This window comes from Melanotaenia boesemani, chromosome 3, assembly GCF_017639745.1.
Source record: "Melanotaenia boesemani isolate fMelBoe1 chromosome 3, fMelBoe1.pri, whole genome shotgun sequence".
Lineage (NCBI taxonomy): Eukaryota > Metazoa > Chordata > Actinopteri > Atheriniformes > Melanotaeniidae > Melanotaenia > Melanotaenia boesemani.
This window is the reverse complement of record NC_055684.1, coordinates 34,141,118-34,160,987: the sequence shown is the minus strand read 5'-3', so window position 1 is coordinate 34,160,987 and position 19,870 is coordinate 34,141,118. Positions and strand designations below refer to the sequence as shown.

The window sequence follows — 19,870 nt, the reverse complement described above, 5'->3', positions numbered from 1 at the left end:
GCTATTAGCCATCTTTAAAACGTTTATCTGTTGGTTGGAAGTTTAAAAACATCTAATGACACAGGAAGGAAATCAATACATATTTTAATTTGTTTTGTCATCGTTTTAACTACATCTTGATTATATTGAGAGCATTGCAGTAAAGTCAAAAGACATTTCTTTACATGTTCTGTATTAGTGCACACTGGTACCCTTCATAACCTATTAAATGCATGCATATATTAAACCAGTGGTTTCCAAGGGGGTCCCTCAAAGAGCACAGGGGGGTCCCAGAGGCTTTGAACTTTCAGAGCCATTGTGATTAATGTCCACACATGATCCCTATTTTAAGAAAAAAAGTAAGGTTATATGATCTTAATTTAACTTTGGCTTTATGGAAGGACAGGACTCAGCCAGAATACATTATTATGGTGAGAATTTTACTTTTGAAAGCATAAAACCAAGCATGGTTTTAGTCCCGAGTGGGGTAGGGGATCCATGGCTTTTTAGTATTTGCACGACCGGGGTCCCCAAGAAAGACAGGTTGAGAATCATTGCATTAAACTACAGTCTGTTAAAGAGCATGAGTAGTTCACACACATATGCCTTCATGTCAAAGTGACCTTAAAAGCAGTTGGTATTATCACAGAAGCATATTGTTAAAGTTAAAATGATTCATTACACAAATCAAGTTTCAACTTTGGTGTTACAATTAACTTTATGATCCATGCAGTACATTTTGATCACTTGTGATTATGAACAAATAGTGACACGGGCTTTGGGATGCCCTGACATCATCCTATAAGCTAGATGCACTGGTTCACTCAGGTTAGCCTTGAATGTGTAGATGTGAGTCTTCCCACTGGTAGGACTGATGTTGTAGAAGCTCAGTCTGTGGGTTTTAAAGCTCAGCTTGATTTCAAGCCTGCGTGACACAGTGGTCCTCTTCAGTGGGACACTGTGACTCTGCTCAAAGGCAGTCAACAGGTTATTGAACCACATTAGACACCAGGAGCTCCGGCTGCTTTCCAGTGCAGATGGCAACCCGCTGCGCTCCATCTTCCCACTGTAGCATACACCAATGATCCATGGAGAGCCTTCCAGCTCCACCTCCCAGCAGTGCTCACCTTCAGAGAAGCTCTGGGTGCTGAGGACCTGGAAGAAGCTGGTGAACCTCTGTGGTGAGGACAGGTAGGGCTGTTTAACAGCACTGAAAGTCACTGTCTTCAAATCCTCTGATAGAAGGAGATTAGGATGGGCTGTTTCTGGATCAAAGGTTACCTCTGATGGGTTGAGGGTGGTCCGAAGTGAACGCTGAGCCTCTCCAAGTCTTTCCTTCAGCTCAGCGTTCATGTGTTCTAACTTGGGACAAGCTCGTGAAGGGCTGACTTTTACTTCAACGTGGTCTTCGTCTTCTCTTACTGGTCCTGCCAGTAATTCCTCAATGCATGGTTGTAGACTTTGGAGCTCATTATTAAATGTGGCCTCATCCTTTTCAGTCAGCAGGGACTCGGCTCTAAGCACAGTGTGCCTCAGCTGCTTTGTCAGCTCAAAGGCTTGACTGACTCGACTCTCTACACTGGCCTCACCTGGACCTAGCTCTTCCTCAATCATCTGTGTTACCTGTTCACTATAGCTCTGTGCCAAATCCTTTATCTGCTCTAACAGTTTGGATGCTTTCTCTTTCAGCTGAGAGTTAGCAGTAGTCAACTCAGATTTCCATGCTTCTTCTTTCTTCAAAACATCCTCTGCCATCTCCAGCTTTAGGTTTAACTCTGTGACTTGAGAGGCCAGTTCAAACTTAGGTTCATCCCTCTCCATTTTGCCCTGGCTACTGCCTTTTTCTTCTTTTAAATTAACGGGGCGCTCTGTGGATCCAGACCCAATTTTAAAGCCAGCCTTTGACTTGCATTCTGCACCATCTTCTTTGTTCTCTCCAACTGTTGCTAAATCATGATGATGGTGTGTGTCCGGTTCACTTGTAACAGAGCTATGAGTGCTCTTTAATGTTACATGGCCGACATCAGAGGGGTCTGCAGTGGACATGATTTTCCCAGCAGTCACTTTGTAGGTCTCTACGATACTACACATCTTGAAGCTTTTCACAAGGGAGGTGGTTCCCTTGTACTCAGCTTGACACTCAGGACAGCTGTGTTGGTCAAGGCCTTCTTCCATGGTCTTGAGGCATGCAAGGCAGTAAATGTGACCACAGGGAAGAGCCACCGGCTCAGAGTATAGCTGTAAGCATATGGGGCATGTTAGCTCCAAAGCCAAAGCCTCAGACTGATTTTCTGTAGAAGTGTTTGCTTCATCCTCGTACAAAGACATGATGGCAGGTATTAGAAACCTTAAGAAACAAACAAAACAAAACAATATACTTATTACAAGTAAATACACATAGTAGTGCATGTATGATTTTCATTTATTTGAACTAATAATTATTCTGTGAATTAAATTTTTTCTAGCACAATGATTTAACAGCCATTTTTCAAAAATTCTTTTTTGTAAAAACAGAACTATTTTATTATTTTTTATTTTATTTTATATTAGAAACTAAGTAATACCAGATGAAAACATAAAGATTACTATTAAATGTATAAGGTACGTATGAATAAGTCTGATCCAAAACTTAACTTATAATTTATACCAGTTATTTCCTTAAAAAAAAAAAAAAAAAAAAAAATCCCGCTCCCTTCAGAGAGCCGTAAATCCCATCTCTACTAGCCGTTAGGGAAAAAACCAGGAAGTCAACAGCCACCATGACTAAGTGGTTAAAGTACAAGATAACTGTTGTTAAATTTGTACAATTAGCCATGCCAAAATGCACATAACCTTAGAGCATAGCTGGATAAAATACATGAAAATAGGGAAACAATGTCACTAACAACAGAGCTAAAAGTAAAAACAGTGTAGGTAGTAAACGGCTCTGCGTCTATTCTAAGTGCGTGTCGCTTGTAAAGTTAAGTTTCGATTTCCAGCGAACAGGATCCATGCGGCCAAACCCACAGCTCGTTTCCTTCACTTTACTTAACAGACTTAAATTCACTACTATTTCTGCATTTACGCATATAAATTATTACACTTAATTTTTGGGGGGTTGTTTGCTTGTTTGTTAATTTATCGTTAGTAGTTTTTTCTAGAATTGTACATACAACGTACAGCAGCTACAGGAGTTTAAAAAGCGACCACATGTTCTCATTTTTAAAGGAGGAAAAACAGCATCCAGCTGAAAAGACTTACCTGATGTCACCGTAGTTTATATGTCGAGTCTTCCTGGTCCAGGTGAGGAGTCAATAAAAACGCTCTGACGCAGAGGTGTGCGACCACAGCATCTGCGTCCGTAATAAACACCTGACGCCTTCACCTATCCATGTGGAATAGAATCTGACTTTAACGAGATTTATTTTCTAGTGTAGGAGTCTGGCTAAATACGTAAACTTGTAAGTGTAATTAAAGATCTGCTTGTATATTTCACCTGTGTATTATACTGTACTTCTACTTCACTGTATCTCAGAAACAAACATTTATGTAGCTACGAGAGTTTAGTTACTATAAACATTTAGATAACTTTTTTTGTTGTTGTTTTCCTGCTCCATGGAAACAAAGTGTTGTCAATTAAACTTTTTTTTTGCCTAACTGAAAAGTTAATGGCTGTTTAGGGGTGGGGGTCATTGTTCCTACTTTTTTAAGAAAAAACAAACTAATTAATCTCTTGTTAACTGTTAGATACTTTATCACAAAGCTGATAACAGGACACACATGTAGAATATGACTGCCCCCCTCTCCTGGTGCTACTCTAAGTATTGACAATCATATTTGAACAAATATTCAGCGTTAAACTGACCACTACCTTGGTAAAGGTCAGTTATCAAGGTAAGTGCCCAAGTGCAAGTGAATGCAACATGTAAGAAAGTACTATATGATGTTCTACATCATCACTAGCGTGTTCTTTATAGTAATGCAGTATCTCTATGGCATCAGCTCACCAAATATAGGTGTGATTATATCTGTCTGTCCAGACTGTGTATGTTTTATGAAGAGGACGAAAAACCATAAAACCACCAGATGCAATGACTGCAAAGTTAAACGGCCATGAATGCCGAAGCAACACTTACAAAACTTGTAATTTGGCTCAAAGCAAGGTTTTCTTGTTATCAATTAAAATATTTTAAAATATGTTGCACTGCTTTAAGATAGATAATGACAATGACCCTGCAGTCACTGCTTTCTATGTGCAATTTCACATGTTCAATACACTTTTATGTCTAATTTATGCTGTATTGATATTACTTATTCCTAATTACACTCTTATTCCTCTTTTATTCTTTCTTATCTTACTTATTTTATCATATTTATGCTCTTTTACTGTCTGCATTACCCACACCTCTGTACAGAATTTCATGCTACTTCAAGTGTAAACATATGTGGCGTCACAAATAATAAAGTTCTCCTTGAATGTAAATGTAGGTACTCAACAGCAGGAAAGGTCAGTCTGAACCACTACAAGCAGTAGCCCAAAAAAAAGAAAGAAAAATCATCTTCTGTCCTGCTTTCTCTTCTCCATATCCAGTGTTCTGTTTTCATTCATCAGTGAGGTTGCATGAATGGTTAGTTAGGGTTCGCAATAAGTTTCTTTTTTTCTTTAAAGCAAATTTTCTTGCAAAGTAAATTGAACATAAATCCAACACAATTAACTTTTTCTAAAAAAAAAGCAACCTACTAAAACTTCACAGTTTCCCTCTTTGTTAAATTATTTTCCATTTCTTTTAATTAAAAGTCATGGTGTCTTTATAGAGTTCATTAACATACTCAAATAGCATCTTTATGTATATAAACTTAGCACAGAAAATATGTTTAATTATTAATAAAATCAACTGTTGTATTAATCATTGTTGGATAGTCTGATTTGCCAGTTTTACAAGGTGTAACTGGTGAGGATCAAACTTTAGAGGAATGAACATGAGTAATGTTCCCCACAATATCTTCCAGAATCTGCAATATTCTCTTGTCAGGTGTGCCAGTCACAGATGTATGGTTGGCTTCTTATTGGCACTAGAATGAGGTTCTAGAGTCAGTGGCCAGACAGGATCAGCATGGGGGTGCTGTATGTGCCTGAATGACCAACACAACCACCCTGGTTGGCTTTCAACAGCTCCAGGTTGAAGAATGGACACCATTCCACAGAAAACTGCGACCAGGCTGGTGACCAGCATGAGGAGGAGGGGCCAAGCTGTTTTGGCTACTGAGGTCCTTGATGATTTTCCTCATTACTGCGGGAGAGCGCAATCATTCAATGCACCAAACAATTCAAACATTTCTGAAGACCTACAGGGAAGTACTGCAGGAGATTTTAGCACATTTTTGAGGTCACTACTCACACATTGAGCTGGTATTTATTCCACAGAAGCATAATCCTGACAAGTTATACCTTGTTTTAAATGGAAAATTAGGCTTTTCAATGATGTAGGAGACACCTGGTAAAGGGGAGAAATAACAAACGCAAATTTTCTTAATTTTTGTGCTGATATGTTATATCATATTTTGAGTTTGCTGTCGTGCTAAAACTAACGTTTAAATATTTTGAACACATTAACACCAGTTTGAGCTTCAGAGATGTTCAGTTTGGCTCTCGACTCAAGAACAGGTCTTCAGCTATTTTCAGCAACACTTCGGCTTTATAAGCGTAACAGCATTTACACGGTTGCTCCACCGGGACAGCAAATTTGTTTCAATAAATCTGACAAATCAAACATGTTTTAAATTCATTTATATTTCTGTACATTTGTTTTAAAAAGAACAGCAGAATTCAAAGCTTGAAGGTTACAGACATGGAAAAATAATAAAGATAGCAGTGTTTTTATTATATAAAGACATCGCACCATGTCCACTTCCACATTCTGTAATAAAACTCATTATCAGACTAATAAACCCAACTATTCATGTGTACAAACATTCCTTAATTCAGAAAGTGGATTACATAAAAGATAAGAATGTGCTTGCTCTGGTTTCACAGTGGAATTCATTTGATCGGATCCAGCAGTTCTCACACACATTAAAGTATAAAAGGTAATTCATCTATAGCCTTGAGTCAGTCAGAACATCCAACCTACAGCAGATTTGAGTGGTGTGCAATTTGAAAACACTTATATGTCAAAACCATTTAGTGTTGCAAATAAACCAAATTTGGTTTCTTGTTGCATGTAGCCATAAAACCAAAAAAGTTTCAGCTACAGGCAAACAGCTTCTCTAGCCTCCACTGAATAAAAAAATCAGGCAGTTGCCCCCATCTGCCTGATTTTTAGTCACATATCTGCTATGAGCTTCAAGTAAGGCATGGCAGATTTTTGGTGTTTGTAAGGTTTCAGTATCAGTGATTACTTTATTTCTTCTACACATTGTTGATACTTTTGGTCCACGTTTACAGCTGAAATGTCAAACGTTTTTTTTTTAATGTCATTTAAGAGTTACACACAGTAAAATAACACTAATAAGCTCCAAATGTCTAAATGTTTAGCATTCATTGCAGGATTTTTACACTCATCAACATAAAACGGTCCATTTACTTCTTATCAGTTGACTGTAGTCTGTGGTGGAACATTTCTCTTTGCTTCAGTTCATTTAGTGGCTCAGAAACTGACTCAACAGTTTGCAGGTCAATCAAAGGCAACCACTCAGGGAAAATATGGGATAACATACACTGCCGCTCAAAAGTTTGGGATCGCTTGGAAAATTCACTCACATTCCAAGAAGTTAGTCTGAATATTAAATACAGGAAATGAGCAGGACAAGCCAACATAGTCTGAGATAGAAATAATGATTTTAATCAAAATGATGAATGTGTTCTTCAGACTGTGCCTTTATCTAAAAAACACCACCTTTTGCAGCAATCCCAGCCCGGCAGACCTCAGGCATAGTCCAATGAAATTTCACCACATGCTTCCTGGAGCATCTCCCACAAGGTGGATTACTACGCGGTCAAGCTGCTCCCACAACAGCTCAATGGGTTTAGATCCAGAGACTGTGCTGGCGACTCTATAAGTCCTTATTCTGGCTGACTGCTTTTTTCTTTGGAAGTTGCTGACACATTTCAGAGGTGTGTTTAGGGTCATTATCCTGTTATAGGATGAAACTGGCCCCAAGCAAGCATTACCCAAGGCTATGGAACGACATTGCAACATCTTGTGGTAGCTTTACTTTTTCAAGGCTTCTTCCACTCTGTACAAGTCTCATGTTTTACCACCTTGAAAGCCAGAATGATACAAGATTTTAAGTTTGATTTGCAATTTCTCACACTGAATAGCCTTTTTTTGAAGCACCACGATAGATTGGTGGGTGTCTAAAGAAAGTTCTTTCTTTCTGGCCATTTTGAGCCTTTAAAAAAACAACTGTTGATGCTTCTATAATAAACTGACCTAAAGAATACCAAGCTCCCTTATTGGTACAACAGTTTTCAGCTGTGCAACACCATTACAAATGGGTTTTCTAATAATCATTTAGCCTTGTAAACTAATTAACCTTAGTTAGCAGCCATACCAGGAGATTGATGCAGATAACCGTAATAGGCCTCTATGCAAAAATGTAGATCATTCTTTAAAAACTGATCTGATTCATTTTAATTGTTTGTCAGAAAGTATAAAATTCTTTATTCATTTAATACAACTGTTTAGGAATTTAGTTAAAATGTGTTTTTCTTTGGAAAACAAAATTATTTACCCATGATCCCAAGCTTTTGAGCAGGAATGTATGTTTATGAGTTCATGTATGGGTGTGGTGGATGAAGAGGTGTGTCTACAATAGAGCATCCAGGTCCAGCTCTGGCAGAGGCTCCTTCCAGTAGGAGAAACTGCTGTAGTCAGGACAGTCAAGAGCAGAGGAAGTGCTGCCTTCAACAGAGAGCATGGGGAAGAAATGCTCCACCAGCTCGCTGAGGTGGCTGTACCTACAAACACATGACAAAACATGGCATTCATACTTCACATTGTGTGGAAAATCAGGACTAAGTTAAACTCTTCAAAATAGTTCTTTCCTTTCCCATACTTACGAGGACTTATTGCCTTTAGTCCTCTCCTGGATAAGCTCTCCTTTTGGGTTGACGGTAAATATCCTGGTTTCAGATAATCCAACCTGCTTATAGGCATAAGCATCCTACAATGACAAAGACATTATCACAGTGTGAAGATTCACATATATATGTACAGTGAAGTATTGTTTCTATATCAAATCATTAAAAGATAATAATTAATCATCAGTGTTTTCCTAACACCAACAAAAATGACATTATTCCACATGTCTGTTTCATGTATACCAGAATCTCTTTATTAAAAACGATACTGTGCTAAAACATTTTAAAAACACATTAGTGTGTTCCTCACTTTTTTCCCCATAATCTATTGACATAATGTGACAGTTCAAACCCAGGTTTATGCTGGAGGTTTTAACTGCCTCACATGCGTAACATAAATTCAGGAAAACTTCAATCGCTAAAGATCACTGCTGTCTGCAGCATTACTTACATTAGTCCTGTTGCCGAAGGCTGCATAGAAAGGCTGTCGGTGTGGGCTGAACAAGTCCCTTATGTCACCGAGGCAGGCAATTTTAAACACCTCTGGCTTCTTCTCAATCACCTCTCTGCACAAGTTAAGACAGTGTATAGTGAAAAGGGACACCTCCTCAAATAGACTGCCTGGAAAAAAATATACTGCCACGTGGATTTAACTAAGCAAACAGGTAGGAGCCTCCTATTGGATAATTACTGCTTGGGTTATTATCTTTCAGCTGCAACAAGTTATTTAACCTCAACTGATGTAATGAGTAGTTTCTCATTTCTTTAACAACCATGTGGAAAGACATCCTGTGGTTGTGGAAAAGATGTTAGTCTGTTTAAGAAGGGCCAAATCATTGGCATCAAGCAGAGAAAACATCAAAGGAGATGCAGAAACCACTAAAATTGGGTTATAAGCGCCAACGCATTATTAAAAACTGGAAAGATAGTGGGAAACCATTGTCTTTGAGGAAGTAATATTAGGAAAATATCCTGAATGATCATGATCAGTGATCATTTAAAGTTTGGTGAAATCAAACAAAACAATTATAGAACTCAGTGCATCAGAGTAAGACGAGAGGCAGATGGAGCCATCATGCTTAGTGCCTATACTGTACAAGCCTGCGGGGCAGTCTATGATCTGGGGTTGCTGCAGTTGGTCAGTTCTAGGTTCAGAAACATTATGTGTCCAAAGAATGAGGTCAGCTGATACCTGAATATCTTCAGTGACCAGGTTATTCCAACAGTGGATGACTTTCTTCCCTGATGGCACAGCCATAGTCCAAGATGACAATGCCAGGATTCATCAGGCTCAAGTTGTGAAAGAGAGACATCACTTTCACACATGAACTGACCAACACAGAGTCCAGACCTGAACTCCACTGAGAAGCTTTGGGATGTGCTGGAGAAGGCTTTGTGCAGTGTCAGACTCTCCCATCATCAATACAAGATCTTGGTGAAAAACTAATGCAACACTGGATGGAAATGAATCCATCTTGCCGGAGCAGACTTAATTTTTCATGCAGACATGTGGGCACTTATAGAAGTATTATTTCCATGAAATTGTGCACCCCTTTTCCTGCATCATTTTGGTGTTCATGTTCAAACTTGTGCTGTATTTGTACTTGTGCATTAAACACAGAAAGACACCAGTCAAGGCTCTGATCCTCCAAACTTGAACTTGAGTTGCAACATTCCTGCCAACTGACATCTCTTAATTAGATTACATAAAGCTACCAGTAAACACTTTCCCCTTACAACCTTCCGCTGCTTGTGGGCATGTATGAAGTGCTTTGCATCTGCTTAGATGAGCGACTGATTGTTAGGACAAAGTTTTACGAGTACAAATAAAGATTTAACATTTGCATCAGCAGGATTGTTACCTGTGTAGTGCTGAAAAGAGGCTGCTGGGAGCCAGCAACACGGGGCCTTTAGGGAGGACAGTGCCTTTGTCATTGACCCACTGCAAGTAGTTTTTAGTGATGGCAGCCATACCTATAGCCCTCGCTGAACAGTACAGGAACTTGTATCCATTTCTGCAACAAAAAGGTGAGAATATTATGATTTTCTTGCAAAAAAAAATGACAATTGAACTGTTCTGACCCATTGAGTTCCTAAACCATTTTAAGTGCTTTCCTGAATGAATACAGAAGCGATGGTAGCCAGTTTTACTGGGCTTGTTATGAAAATAAACAGTGTAGATTGGAAAGTAAAATGACAGAAGTATTATATCATGAACAGAAACTACACTTTGGGTATTTTACTTGTTACTATTTGAACATGTGGATGTTAAAAAAATAGAAACCAATGTTTGAAAAGTTTTTTGTTCATTTAAAGTGATCAAGATTAATTTTACTAGAAATGTTTTAAAAACTTCACACACTGATGTATTTTGTGGTACAGTTTGGCAATGCCTTTGTGTGTCCAGTCTTTTCCAAACTGAGGCAGAATGTGACCCAGAGCATCTGACCTGCAAGAGACAGAAACCTGTTAATACTTTTGTCAAGAATTATCAATCTGTATCTATGGAAAATATTAGATCAGAAAAGACAAAGATTCTGTAATGACCCTATCAAATAAGAGGCGTTTTGTCATTTATACAGACGGTTTATTGTCTATCAATATAGAAACTGTATTTTTTTTATAAACTTTTTTTTTTCTTTTACTTTGTGATTGTGCCATCAATGTCTGATATGATCACACGATCGTTCCAGTTCCACAGGTAAATGGCGGCCTCACAGCGACAGGTTCCCTGGTATTGTGTGGTCACACTGAAAACCACTTTATTGGCTCCTTCACACAGATTTAGATGCTCCTGGTTACAAGAAATGAGGATTAAAATCACTCCAGCACAATATGACTGCTCAGGCTCTCCAAATATATATTTTTAGGAGTGTATAAATGTGTGTGGTTATGTCTTACTATCTGTTTAGAAGTCAGACGCAGTGATTTGCGATACATCTGGCTGATTGACTGAGTGGCATTTAGGGTTTCTGTAGATTCACCGGAAGGAAGGCTAGCTTTACGCCCGAGTCCTGCTGCCTCATCACTGTCGATATCGTCCAATGTTGCTCTAAAGAGAGACATTAATTGTGTTTGTGGTATGTTTCTCTGTTACAGTGTATGATTTATTGAGAAGCTGATACTGAGTTCTGAACCATGTATACTTTGCAGATAATTAGTTTTTAAATCTACATTATGACAACATTGGTAGTCTTTCTCTCAGTAGTTCTAATAAAAGTCAAAGCATAATTGCAGAAAACTGCTTATGGCTGAATAAAACCCTGTAAAAAAGCTAAGAGGAACAAAGTTCTTCCCAAAATGTATATAAACTACAATAAAACTAAATAAACAAATCTGGAGAAACACAAATGCACCAGGCGTCCTTGTAACTGTACATATCTACAAACGTGACAGAGAAGCAGAACAGCTATACAATAGCAAGATTATCTGGAACTGCTCCAACTGAAGCATTTAAGGTTTTACAGACGTTAACTTGAGTAGGATAATTTCCTAATGACATGACTTACGTAGCCATAGAGGAAACACTTGCCAGCTGCTCTTCCTGCTCTTCTTTTGACTGTTTTTGCTAAAGAAAGAGTTTACACGTTCAGCATCAGTTAAACTAGTTTCCACGATCGTTATTTCCATTTTGCCTGACATCAAAGAATAAATAAACACACAGCTTGCAACGTTACACCCATGAAAATGACGACTGTGTGCATGCATTGCAAGCCCAAACATGTAACATGCTTTTTATACAACCCATTGAATGATAATTAACAGGGCTTCCTGAGCAGCCACCTGGTTGCTGTCCATGTCTCTTCGTCTCCATGAGAACCACCAGCGTCCAGACTTTTTGGGCATCTTGTCCTTCACCAGTCGGTCTATTGTACTCTGTGTTGGTGCACATATAAGGAGAAATGTATTCATCCATGCAACCATCACATCGTATTACGTTACTATACCTATGAATCAGTACAACAGCTGAGCAATGAGCCTGTTCAATGTTGGTAATGAACATTAAGAAGGCATCAAGTTTAAAACTAATAAAATACCTTTGGTAAGTTTTTCTGGAAAGCCGTCATTGACAGAACCATTGGAGCAGCCACTGCCCAGTTATAATAGCTGTGAAAAAGTTAAAAGTTGGTCACTATCAGAATGAAATTTTGAGTAAAGTCAGCTGACGTTGTTGTAATGTAGATTTGATAAAAAAATACTGTTAAATAATTTTTAATCTTACTTGGAATTTATGCAGATGACGAGACTTGGATCTTCTATGATTCCTGGATTGTTGACAAAATCCTGGTATGTCACGAGGTGCTCCCTAAATTTTTCTAGAGTAAGAGCAACAGAAACATAATGATTGTTTTAACTCCAGTGGAAGTCTCTTTGTTCAGTCCCTCTTACCTTTGGTGATCTGGCTGGTGTCTCCCACTTGTCCACAGAGGGACATGCTGACGTCCATGTTGTAGCAGGTAGAATCTGACAAGTACTCCGTACCGCTGTCCACAGCTCCGCTGCCAACTGACTGAGGTGACTGGCTACCTGACCCGAGGCCCTGCTCTGCTCCCTGCTGAAATGCTCCCTCAGCCTCACTGCAGACAGTTTGAGTGACCCAATTACATCTTTCATCAACTCAGAGTAACTTAAACTCAATCACTGGATTTTTAAATATTTTAGCACTGGTAACTGATGATTTCCCTGATTGTGTTTATTTTCAAAACATCTTCAAAAGTAGATTTGAGAGATAATCACATATTATGTCACCTTTTGGGGAAGTAAAGTGCAGCCACCTCAGGGTCCAGTGTGGTCAGGTCATCCAAATAAATATCTGATGGTCCAAGATGTTGACTTCGTTTACCTGCAATCAGTTGATACATCAACAATTAGATAGTGTAAAAAAGAATTATTTTTAATCCAAAATTAGGCTGGAGAAGTAACTAAAATGTGTAACCTTAATTGCATAAAACACATTAGCTTAAATGCTTAAATACTTCACCTTTCTTTTTGTCTTGCTGTTCCACTTTGGAAGACGCATCAGAGGACTTTACTGACCCCTCTGCAGAAGTCAAGCTGGCTCCAGTGTCTCTCACTTCTGCTTTTGGTGCATTTTTTTCAGTATGTGAACTTCCTGCTGATTCATCAGTCACTCCAGGTATGCCCTCCTCCTCCCGTCCCTCAGCACAGGGATCTATTCCACTGTCCCCTTCACTGATAAGGGCATTGATGGTAGAACCCTGATCACTTCGCTCAGAAAAGACAACCTGGTCTGGAGGTTCTCTTGGTTCTCTACTTCTCTGACTTCTTTCTAGAACTGGGAAGTCATCACTTTCTTTTCTTGGGTGTGCACTGTTTGGTTTGGTCACACTGGCTGCATCATTTTCATTTTCACAGTTAACTGTGTTAGTCACAGCACTAACATGTTCAACACTCGTGCTTTCCTTACTGACAAAGGAATCAATACCATGACCAGCTGAATTGGAAGATGTGTCTCTTTTCTCCTCCTGTCCCTGAGTGCATTCAAGTACCTTTGTTGAATCTACATCCTCGAATGAAGCACAAGACATAAAGAGATCACTGTGGGTAGAAAGAGCAATATGAGAGTTTTTCTCCTGCCATGAAGAGGAAGTTTGAGTTCCACAGTTGTCTAAATCAAGACAGCATGTCCTAGGCTGTGGTTTAACCACAGTTACACTGCCTGCTCTTCCACAGCTGATCACAGGCTCGTAGCCCATGTCAAAGGAGTCTTGCCTCTCAATAATGCGGAAATGAGAAGCCCCTGAATGTGAGATGGTCTGCAACTCTGCTGGAGTCTTCTCTGGCTGACAAGGCTGTGAGAAGAAAGACAGGATCTCAGACTCGCGAGACTACATCTTCAGTATTACTAGAGCACAGGTTTGCCTTAAAAGCATGTGTGTGTATTTGTGTTGCTATACCATGGGAAAGCCTCCCCAGTTCCACTGCATCTGAAGCCCAGAGGAATCTTGACTTTTAACCAGAAGCTCAGAGTCGCTCTTTGGTGAAGTTGACCGACTGTAAAACACGTTGCTGAATGGAAAAAAAACAGAGGAAGATCCTCACACATGTACTAGAGCTTCTCATACAGATTAAATGATAAATAATTTAAAGGAAATTAATACCTTTCTGTGGGGGACTGATCTCCGTCTGAGTGTGGATGAGTGTCTCTGATCGGCGTTGCTCCCAACTCGTTTGGCTCCTCAGACAGTGAGTAGTACACAGACTTACTTTCCATACAAATACACAAAAAGAGAACTTCAAGATGTTGAACATGCTGAAATTCCATATCACCTTTATTAAAAGATTATTTTAACCCAATGCCAATGGGTAAGTGTGATTACAAATTGGTACAAAAGCAGCATCCAGGAATGGGTAAGCCTTTAAGGAGCAAAAATATGTATTGGAATCTCCAGTTTTTCAACAAATATGGGAAAAAAATCCCTTCTGTTTTTGATTTACAAGGATCATTGGCAGGGATTTGTACATTTCTTCCCCTAGACTTCATAAAATCATTAAATAATTTGAGCAATCTGGAGGAATTTCAGTGCACACAAGGGGTAGGACACCAGTCCTACCAGACCAGTCAGCCTGGGTTCAAATCCCCAGGCCCTTTGCTGCATGTCATTCCCTGCTCTCTCTGACCTCTTTCCTGTCAAGTTACTGTTGAAAAGCCATTTAAGCCCAAAAATATATAAAAAAATTTGTCATTCATTAATAACCTTTGGCGAATACTACAATAAGGAGTTACATTTATGATTGCTACTTGAAATATTAAATACTGATGTGTGAAAACGCATGGAGAATTTTTAAATGACAACCCCATACTACTGCACACTTTCTGGAAGAATTGGAGAAAATAAAATGTGAAACACTTCATCGCTTGGTTTATTCAACAACATAATGCCTTTCAACTGTTGTGAGGAGGAACAAGTAGTAAAAACTTTACATCCCCAACTTCTTTTGGAAGCAGAAGGCCAAAAATGCTAAATTGGATGTATATTCACAAATTAAATAAGGCAGAAAAAAGTATATAAAATGTCTTGGGTTTATATTGTCCACAATGACATTAAAGTTAAAGAAAATGAAAAAAAAAATCTGCCTTTTTTTCTATTTTTATTAAACATAGTGCCCCATTTTTTCTGCACATAAGACTGTGGATTTACCGTAGACATGGGTTATTTATCAGAGTTTTCTATGTAGCATATAAACAGGAATACAGTTGGGAAAATGTCCTATCTGCAGTTCATGTAAAAAAATAACATACTCTGCATATTTCCTTATTTAGATTAGGTTCAACAGTCAAAACATCTTTGTACATGTACACATGGCCACTGACTGACCTGACTTGCAAAGGTGTAGACAGCTCCTCTGATTCAGGACTCTCCTGGTGAGCTTCACACTCCTTCTCTCTCTCTTCAGATGAGGAGCTGGCCTCTTCTCTCAGGTGGGTGTCAGAACGCATCCGCTTGCGTCGGCGTTTCTTTCTGCGGGACCCAGTGATGGGGGTTCCCTCAGTGGTCTCCTCGATCTCCTCAGAAACTTCAAGAGGAATGGGGGAAGTGCATAGATGGGCTGGGACCTAACACACAGAGGTGTAACGCCAAAAAGAATGTGCAGTAAATAAAAAGATATATAAAAAATGAGATAACCATTCATTTTTGTCCAGCTTACCTCTCTATTTTCATTTTCCTCCACAAAAAAAGCTTCTCCATTGTCCCCAAGCTTCATGTGCAGGTCAACAGGTTCTCCGTTTATTTCAATGTCCACCTAAAGTCACAGTAATGAAGGAACGTGTTTTACCAAAAGTGACCTTGTAACTACAGGAGAACAGATATCAGAGTACAAAATGCTTAAAGCAAAGGAAAAAAAACTGACAATTTTCTCCTTGGAGCGCAGCACCCCGAGCTTCCCAAAGCGGACGTGAAAAGGGGAACACTGGAATGATCCATCAGGTTGTCGCACCACGATGACATCAATACCTCCAGTGAGAGTGGCAGGGTTAAGACCCCGGTATAGCTCCTTCACGGTTACAAATACAGTCTCAGCCAGCTGGCCCACGATGTTCATGGTTTGAGACTGAAAACAAAAAACATGAAGTGAGACCCACTGAAATGACACAGCAATAAAAAAGTGTCTGCTCTGCATTCAGTATTTCTGTAGACTGCAGTCTTATTTACTTACAGTTTCATTTGTCTTTAATCCAGTTGTAACAGACAAAAGAAACCATAATAAAAACATTCAAGCAAGAAAATAAGATGATATTCATTCAGCACAATATGGCAGTCAAAAGTTTGGACACATCTCCCCATTAAATGTGAACGGATAGGTGTGACCGAACTTTTAACTGGTGCTGTATATTTGCACTTTCGCTTTTCAGATGCTAATCACCCATTTAAGATTTACACTGCAACTTGATGAAAAGATATTTTAAAAAGTCATGAGACCTTTAAACCAAGTAACTTCCAACTTTTCCTCTGAAGTTAGCTCCAAAATAGAAGGATGTCCCATGAATGATTACCAGGCAGGAATCTCTAGTGTTTTGAGTTAAGCATACTAACCTTTGGAATAAGATCATCATGACTAAAGTGCTAAAGGTCAACAAGTAAGAGTTAAGATGTGATCTACTGAACAGTCTTGGGTGTTTGCCACTGTAAGACAAAAGAAGCTCCTGATGTCATTTTCTTGCCTTGTCATGGTTATCATGTGAAAAGGTTCACTAGGTGGAGTTCCAGTGTACACAACCACAGTGTAAACTAACTTATCTGGCTGCACGTCCCCACATAAAACTCAAGAACACAAATGCGGAATTTTGTTGATGCTTAGTTTGGCAAAAAGGAGATTCAAAAGAATTTGTCAAAGGCCACTTAAAAATTAACTTTTGCTCAGGTTTATACAACAAAACGAGTGTCTGAGCAACAAAACTAGTTTTGGGGAGAACACTAAAAGACCCTGGCTCCTTCAGACAAGTCCTAGTTATGTCAACACAGTACGTTTTTTCAAGATTTCAATAGCAGCATCTATACTAAGTACACTGATTCTACAACAAGCTAAAATAATGAACTAGAAGAATTAAGTAGCAACATTCAATATAATGCTTCAAAAAATCTTAAAAGAAAGATAGATGAGTAAACACGTAGCGTCACATTAAATTATTTTGTTTTTTTGTGAAGCTTACAATAGTTTGTTTTAGTTGACAAAAAATTATACTAAACTGATCATAAATAAAAACCTGCATAAGGGTCAAGACTCAAAATTCTGTCTACATCATATCCAATGTCCTCATAACAAGTTTCTTTTCTTACCCAGAGAGAAGGATGAAGGTCTCCCCTCCCAACCAGGCTGTGCTGCCCTGACCTCTCCTCCGCCATCAGCTCCACTATGAAGAACTTCCCGACTCAAACTCACAAACTGCCTGAAGAGACTTCACCTCCATGTTCTTCTGAGGAACCTGTCAACTTCGTTCCACATAATCTTCTCCTGCCTCACTAAAATGATGCCTGTCATATCTGACTGTAGATATCAGACTATACTTAGTTAGCTTTGAGACATAGCCACAAAACTTCATACACTTGATTACAGCTGCTGAGCTAAATGGGACTTTCCACTTCATCCGTGGTCATCAGAGATGACGTTGTTCTAGTCCTCTCTGTTCTGAGCAAGTTAACAAAATATCTATAAGAGAGTCCTGGTATGTTCATTCGCATACTGATGCCTCCTCTATCACACACAATTTCACAAGCATACAGCACACCCCACAGCCACACTGAATTCACACTTCCCCTCTTGCAGTGCACATGACAGCTAGACCAGCAGTTTCTGAAAGGCTTGGACAGGCTATTCAAATACACCTGGCATGAAAACGCACACACACGCAGACTACAGACTTTCTGGTCATGACCACAGCTCTCTGGGAGACCACAGATGAGGACACTCTCCATGAAATGCTCTACTGGTGCTGGAAAATCCATCATAACAACAGGAATTTAGTGAGGAACTTAAGCAAAACCTGGAATAACATCTTTGCCTGGGCTGTGTATGAAGGAAAAGATGTCAGAAAGGTGGGTTTCAGTTGGCGAAAATGTCTAATAATGAGGAAAAAGTCTATATTATTAGGCTATGCTTTGCTGAGCTGTCAACAAAGCAATTGTGACATATCATGTGACTCATTCTACAATGTAAAGGAGTCGGTAGCCCTCTGCTGTGCAATACTTCTTCTTCTTTCTTTTTTTTCCAAAATGGGAATGGTTTGGTGTGATCAACTGAATCAACTGCAGTTAAAAGAAGGAAGTCTGCAGTGAAAACTTTAGTAATTTTCAAATCATTCAGATTCAATTAGTAGGTTCTCTTAATTAAGTTGAGTTGTTTTATTAATCATTTGCAAACCCCGGCGCCCTGTGGATAAAGTTAGCCAAGTATGTAAAGGTCTGGAGTCCACACACGCTTGTCTGACATATGTTAAATGCCAGACAAGCAAATCACACAATTTGATGATTATCTATCACAATCACATAATACCAAGCCCTTAACAGGGTACGAAAAATTACTGGAGAAGATGTTGCGAAACCAGACTAAATAAACTACATTTAACAGAGGGTTGGTTTTTGCAGTTTTCCAAAGACAACGCGATTTCAAAGACAGGCTTACGATGGATAAAATGCACATTAGGAAGAGGATACAGTCCAAACTCAAACAACTTCCGCTACGTTTTTACGTATGCATTTTAATCTACTATTTCACTCTAAGTGGAGCGCGAGCGACGTAGCACGTTCGTTTTACCATTCAAAGTCCAAAACTACAAGGGAAAATACGTTCACTGTAACGAGGTGCTTTATTTTCTGATGAGAATGTTAACTGCGTATTTATTTTAACAAACGACGACGTTAATGGTGAATCATCTGTACTACCAAAAACTTGTAAAACGATCTGAGTAACTAAAATAATCACACAAACAGATAAAACATCAATTCCTCTAATTACTTAAAAACTTCTATAACTAAAACATGTGTAACAGACACTTATTTTGGTGTGTATTAAAAATGGAAAAAATACAAAGAACAACTTACCTCTTGGGCTGCTTTTCAGAGTAAGAAAACAGCCATTATCCCTGCGCACTGCGCCCGCGCATAAACCTGTCAATCATTCCAAAAGCCAATCAGAATACAAACAGGGGGCTGTCCCGCCTCCAAAGACAGACAGTAAACAAAGCATTCAATGACACATATAACATGCTATTCTTTGGGTTTTCCTGAGAATTTTATATGAATTTAACAAGTATAATACTACAAGTATAATAATAAACTCTGAATATTTCAATAATGTATTTCTAACAAACGAAGGCTGATTTCAGGTGTTGTTTGAGACTGGTATCGCAGCACGTCAGTGTTAAAACTTTGGACACTTAGATTGAATTCTTTGCAGTGGAGAGATGTATAAATCACATTTTACAGTGCACTATTTATTTTATTTTATTTTATTTTATTTAACCTTTTGCATGGAGTAATGAATACACTTGAATGCTCTGTGGCCACTAATTCTGCTTTGGAAAAAAAAAACGACAAATAATAATAATTTGTTCATAAGACAGTTCAATATAATGATCTGCTACTAAAATTACCTTTACGTTAAATAGTTTAAGTTCATAAATCAACCACATTTTTATCTGTATCCATTAAAGTATTCATGATTTCATGAAAGAAAAACCACTCTAATCCAGTAGAGGGCATCACTGCACTTTCACAGTTTCATCAAACACAAAGGCCCCCGAGACCTAAACATTCATGCGGTTAAACCATTGAAATATAAATGGTAGTCTTATCCCAGTTAGATAGT

The 19,870-nt window shown here is 38.8% G+C and overlaps 2 protein-coding genes across 4 annotated transcripts; both read right to left on the bottom strand.

Moving 5' to 3' along the window:
* Window positions 1–68: 68 nt before the first annotated feature.
* Window positions 69–3,368, bottom strand: trim107 (tripartite motif containing 107). The gene is made up of 2 exons (XM_041981695.1): window positions 3,220–3,368; window positions 69–2,326 (listed from the first exon to the last, which is right to left on the bottom strand). Exon 2 carries the CDS (start codon window positions 2,305–2,307, stop codon window positions 733–735), a length of 1,575 nt encoding a protein of 524 aa, XP_041837629.1. The 5' UTR covers window positions 2,308–2,326; window positions 3,220–3,368; the 3' UTR covers window positions 69–732.
* Window positions 3,369–5,729: 2,361 nt separating this feature from the next.
* Window positions 5,730–19,180, bottom strand: zgc:123305. Of its 3 annotated transcripts, none has more exons than XM_041980508.1 (20): window positions 19,105–19,180; window positions 15,917–16,117; window positions 15,713–15,808; window positions 15,382–15,620; window positions 14,164–14,268; window positions 13,960–14,071; window positions 13,023–13,854; window positions 12,791–12,884; window positions 12,431–12,618; window positions 12,264–12,357; window positions 12,079–12,148; window positions 11,825–11,917; window positions 11,551–11,609; window positions 10,943–11,093; window positions 10,687–10,835; window positions 10,404–10,490; window positions 9,904–10,056; window positions 8,493–8,607; window positions 8,021–8,124; window positions 5,730–7,918 (listed from the first exon to the last, which is right to left on the bottom strand). In XM_041980508.1, the coding sequence occupies exons 2-20, from the start codon at window positions 16,106–16,108 to the stop codon at window positions 7,768–7,770; spliced, it is 3,084 nt and encodes a 1,027-aa protein (XP_041836442.1). In that variant the 5' UTR covers window positions 16,109–16,117; window positions 19,105–19,180; the 3' UTR covers window positions 5,730–7,767. The 3 variants fall into 3 exon arrangements, with proteins under 3 accessions (XP_041836442.1, XP_041836441.1, XP_041836440.1); XM_041980507.1 differs by lacking the exon at window positions 19,105–19,180 and adding an exon at window positions 17,344–17,904 and having other exon boundaries at window positions 13,960–14,068; XM_041980506.1 differs by lacking the exon at window positions 19,105–19,180 and adding an exon at window positions 17,344–17,903.
* Window positions 19,181–19,870: the final 690 nt, after the last annotated feature.

Bases quoted from the DNA above. Each gene is read 5' to 3' on its own strand.
- trim107 (XM_041981695.1), bottom strand. From the start codon at position 2,307: ATGTCTTTGTACGAGGATGAAGCAAACACTTCTACAGAAAATCAGTCT.
- zgc:123305 (XM_041980506.1), bottom strand. From the start codon at position 17,409: ATGGCGGAGGAGAGGTCAGGGCAGCACAGCCTGGTTGGGAGGGGAGAC. The intron at 15,809-15,916 runs GTCAGTTTTTTT...CTGTGACTTTAG, and splicing joins TGCGCTCCAAGGAGAAAATT to GTGGACATTGAAATAAACGG. The intron at 12,619-12,790 runs GTGACATAATAT...AACTGTCTGCAG, and splicing joins GCACTTTACTTCCCCAAAAG to TGAGGCTGAGGGAGCATTTC.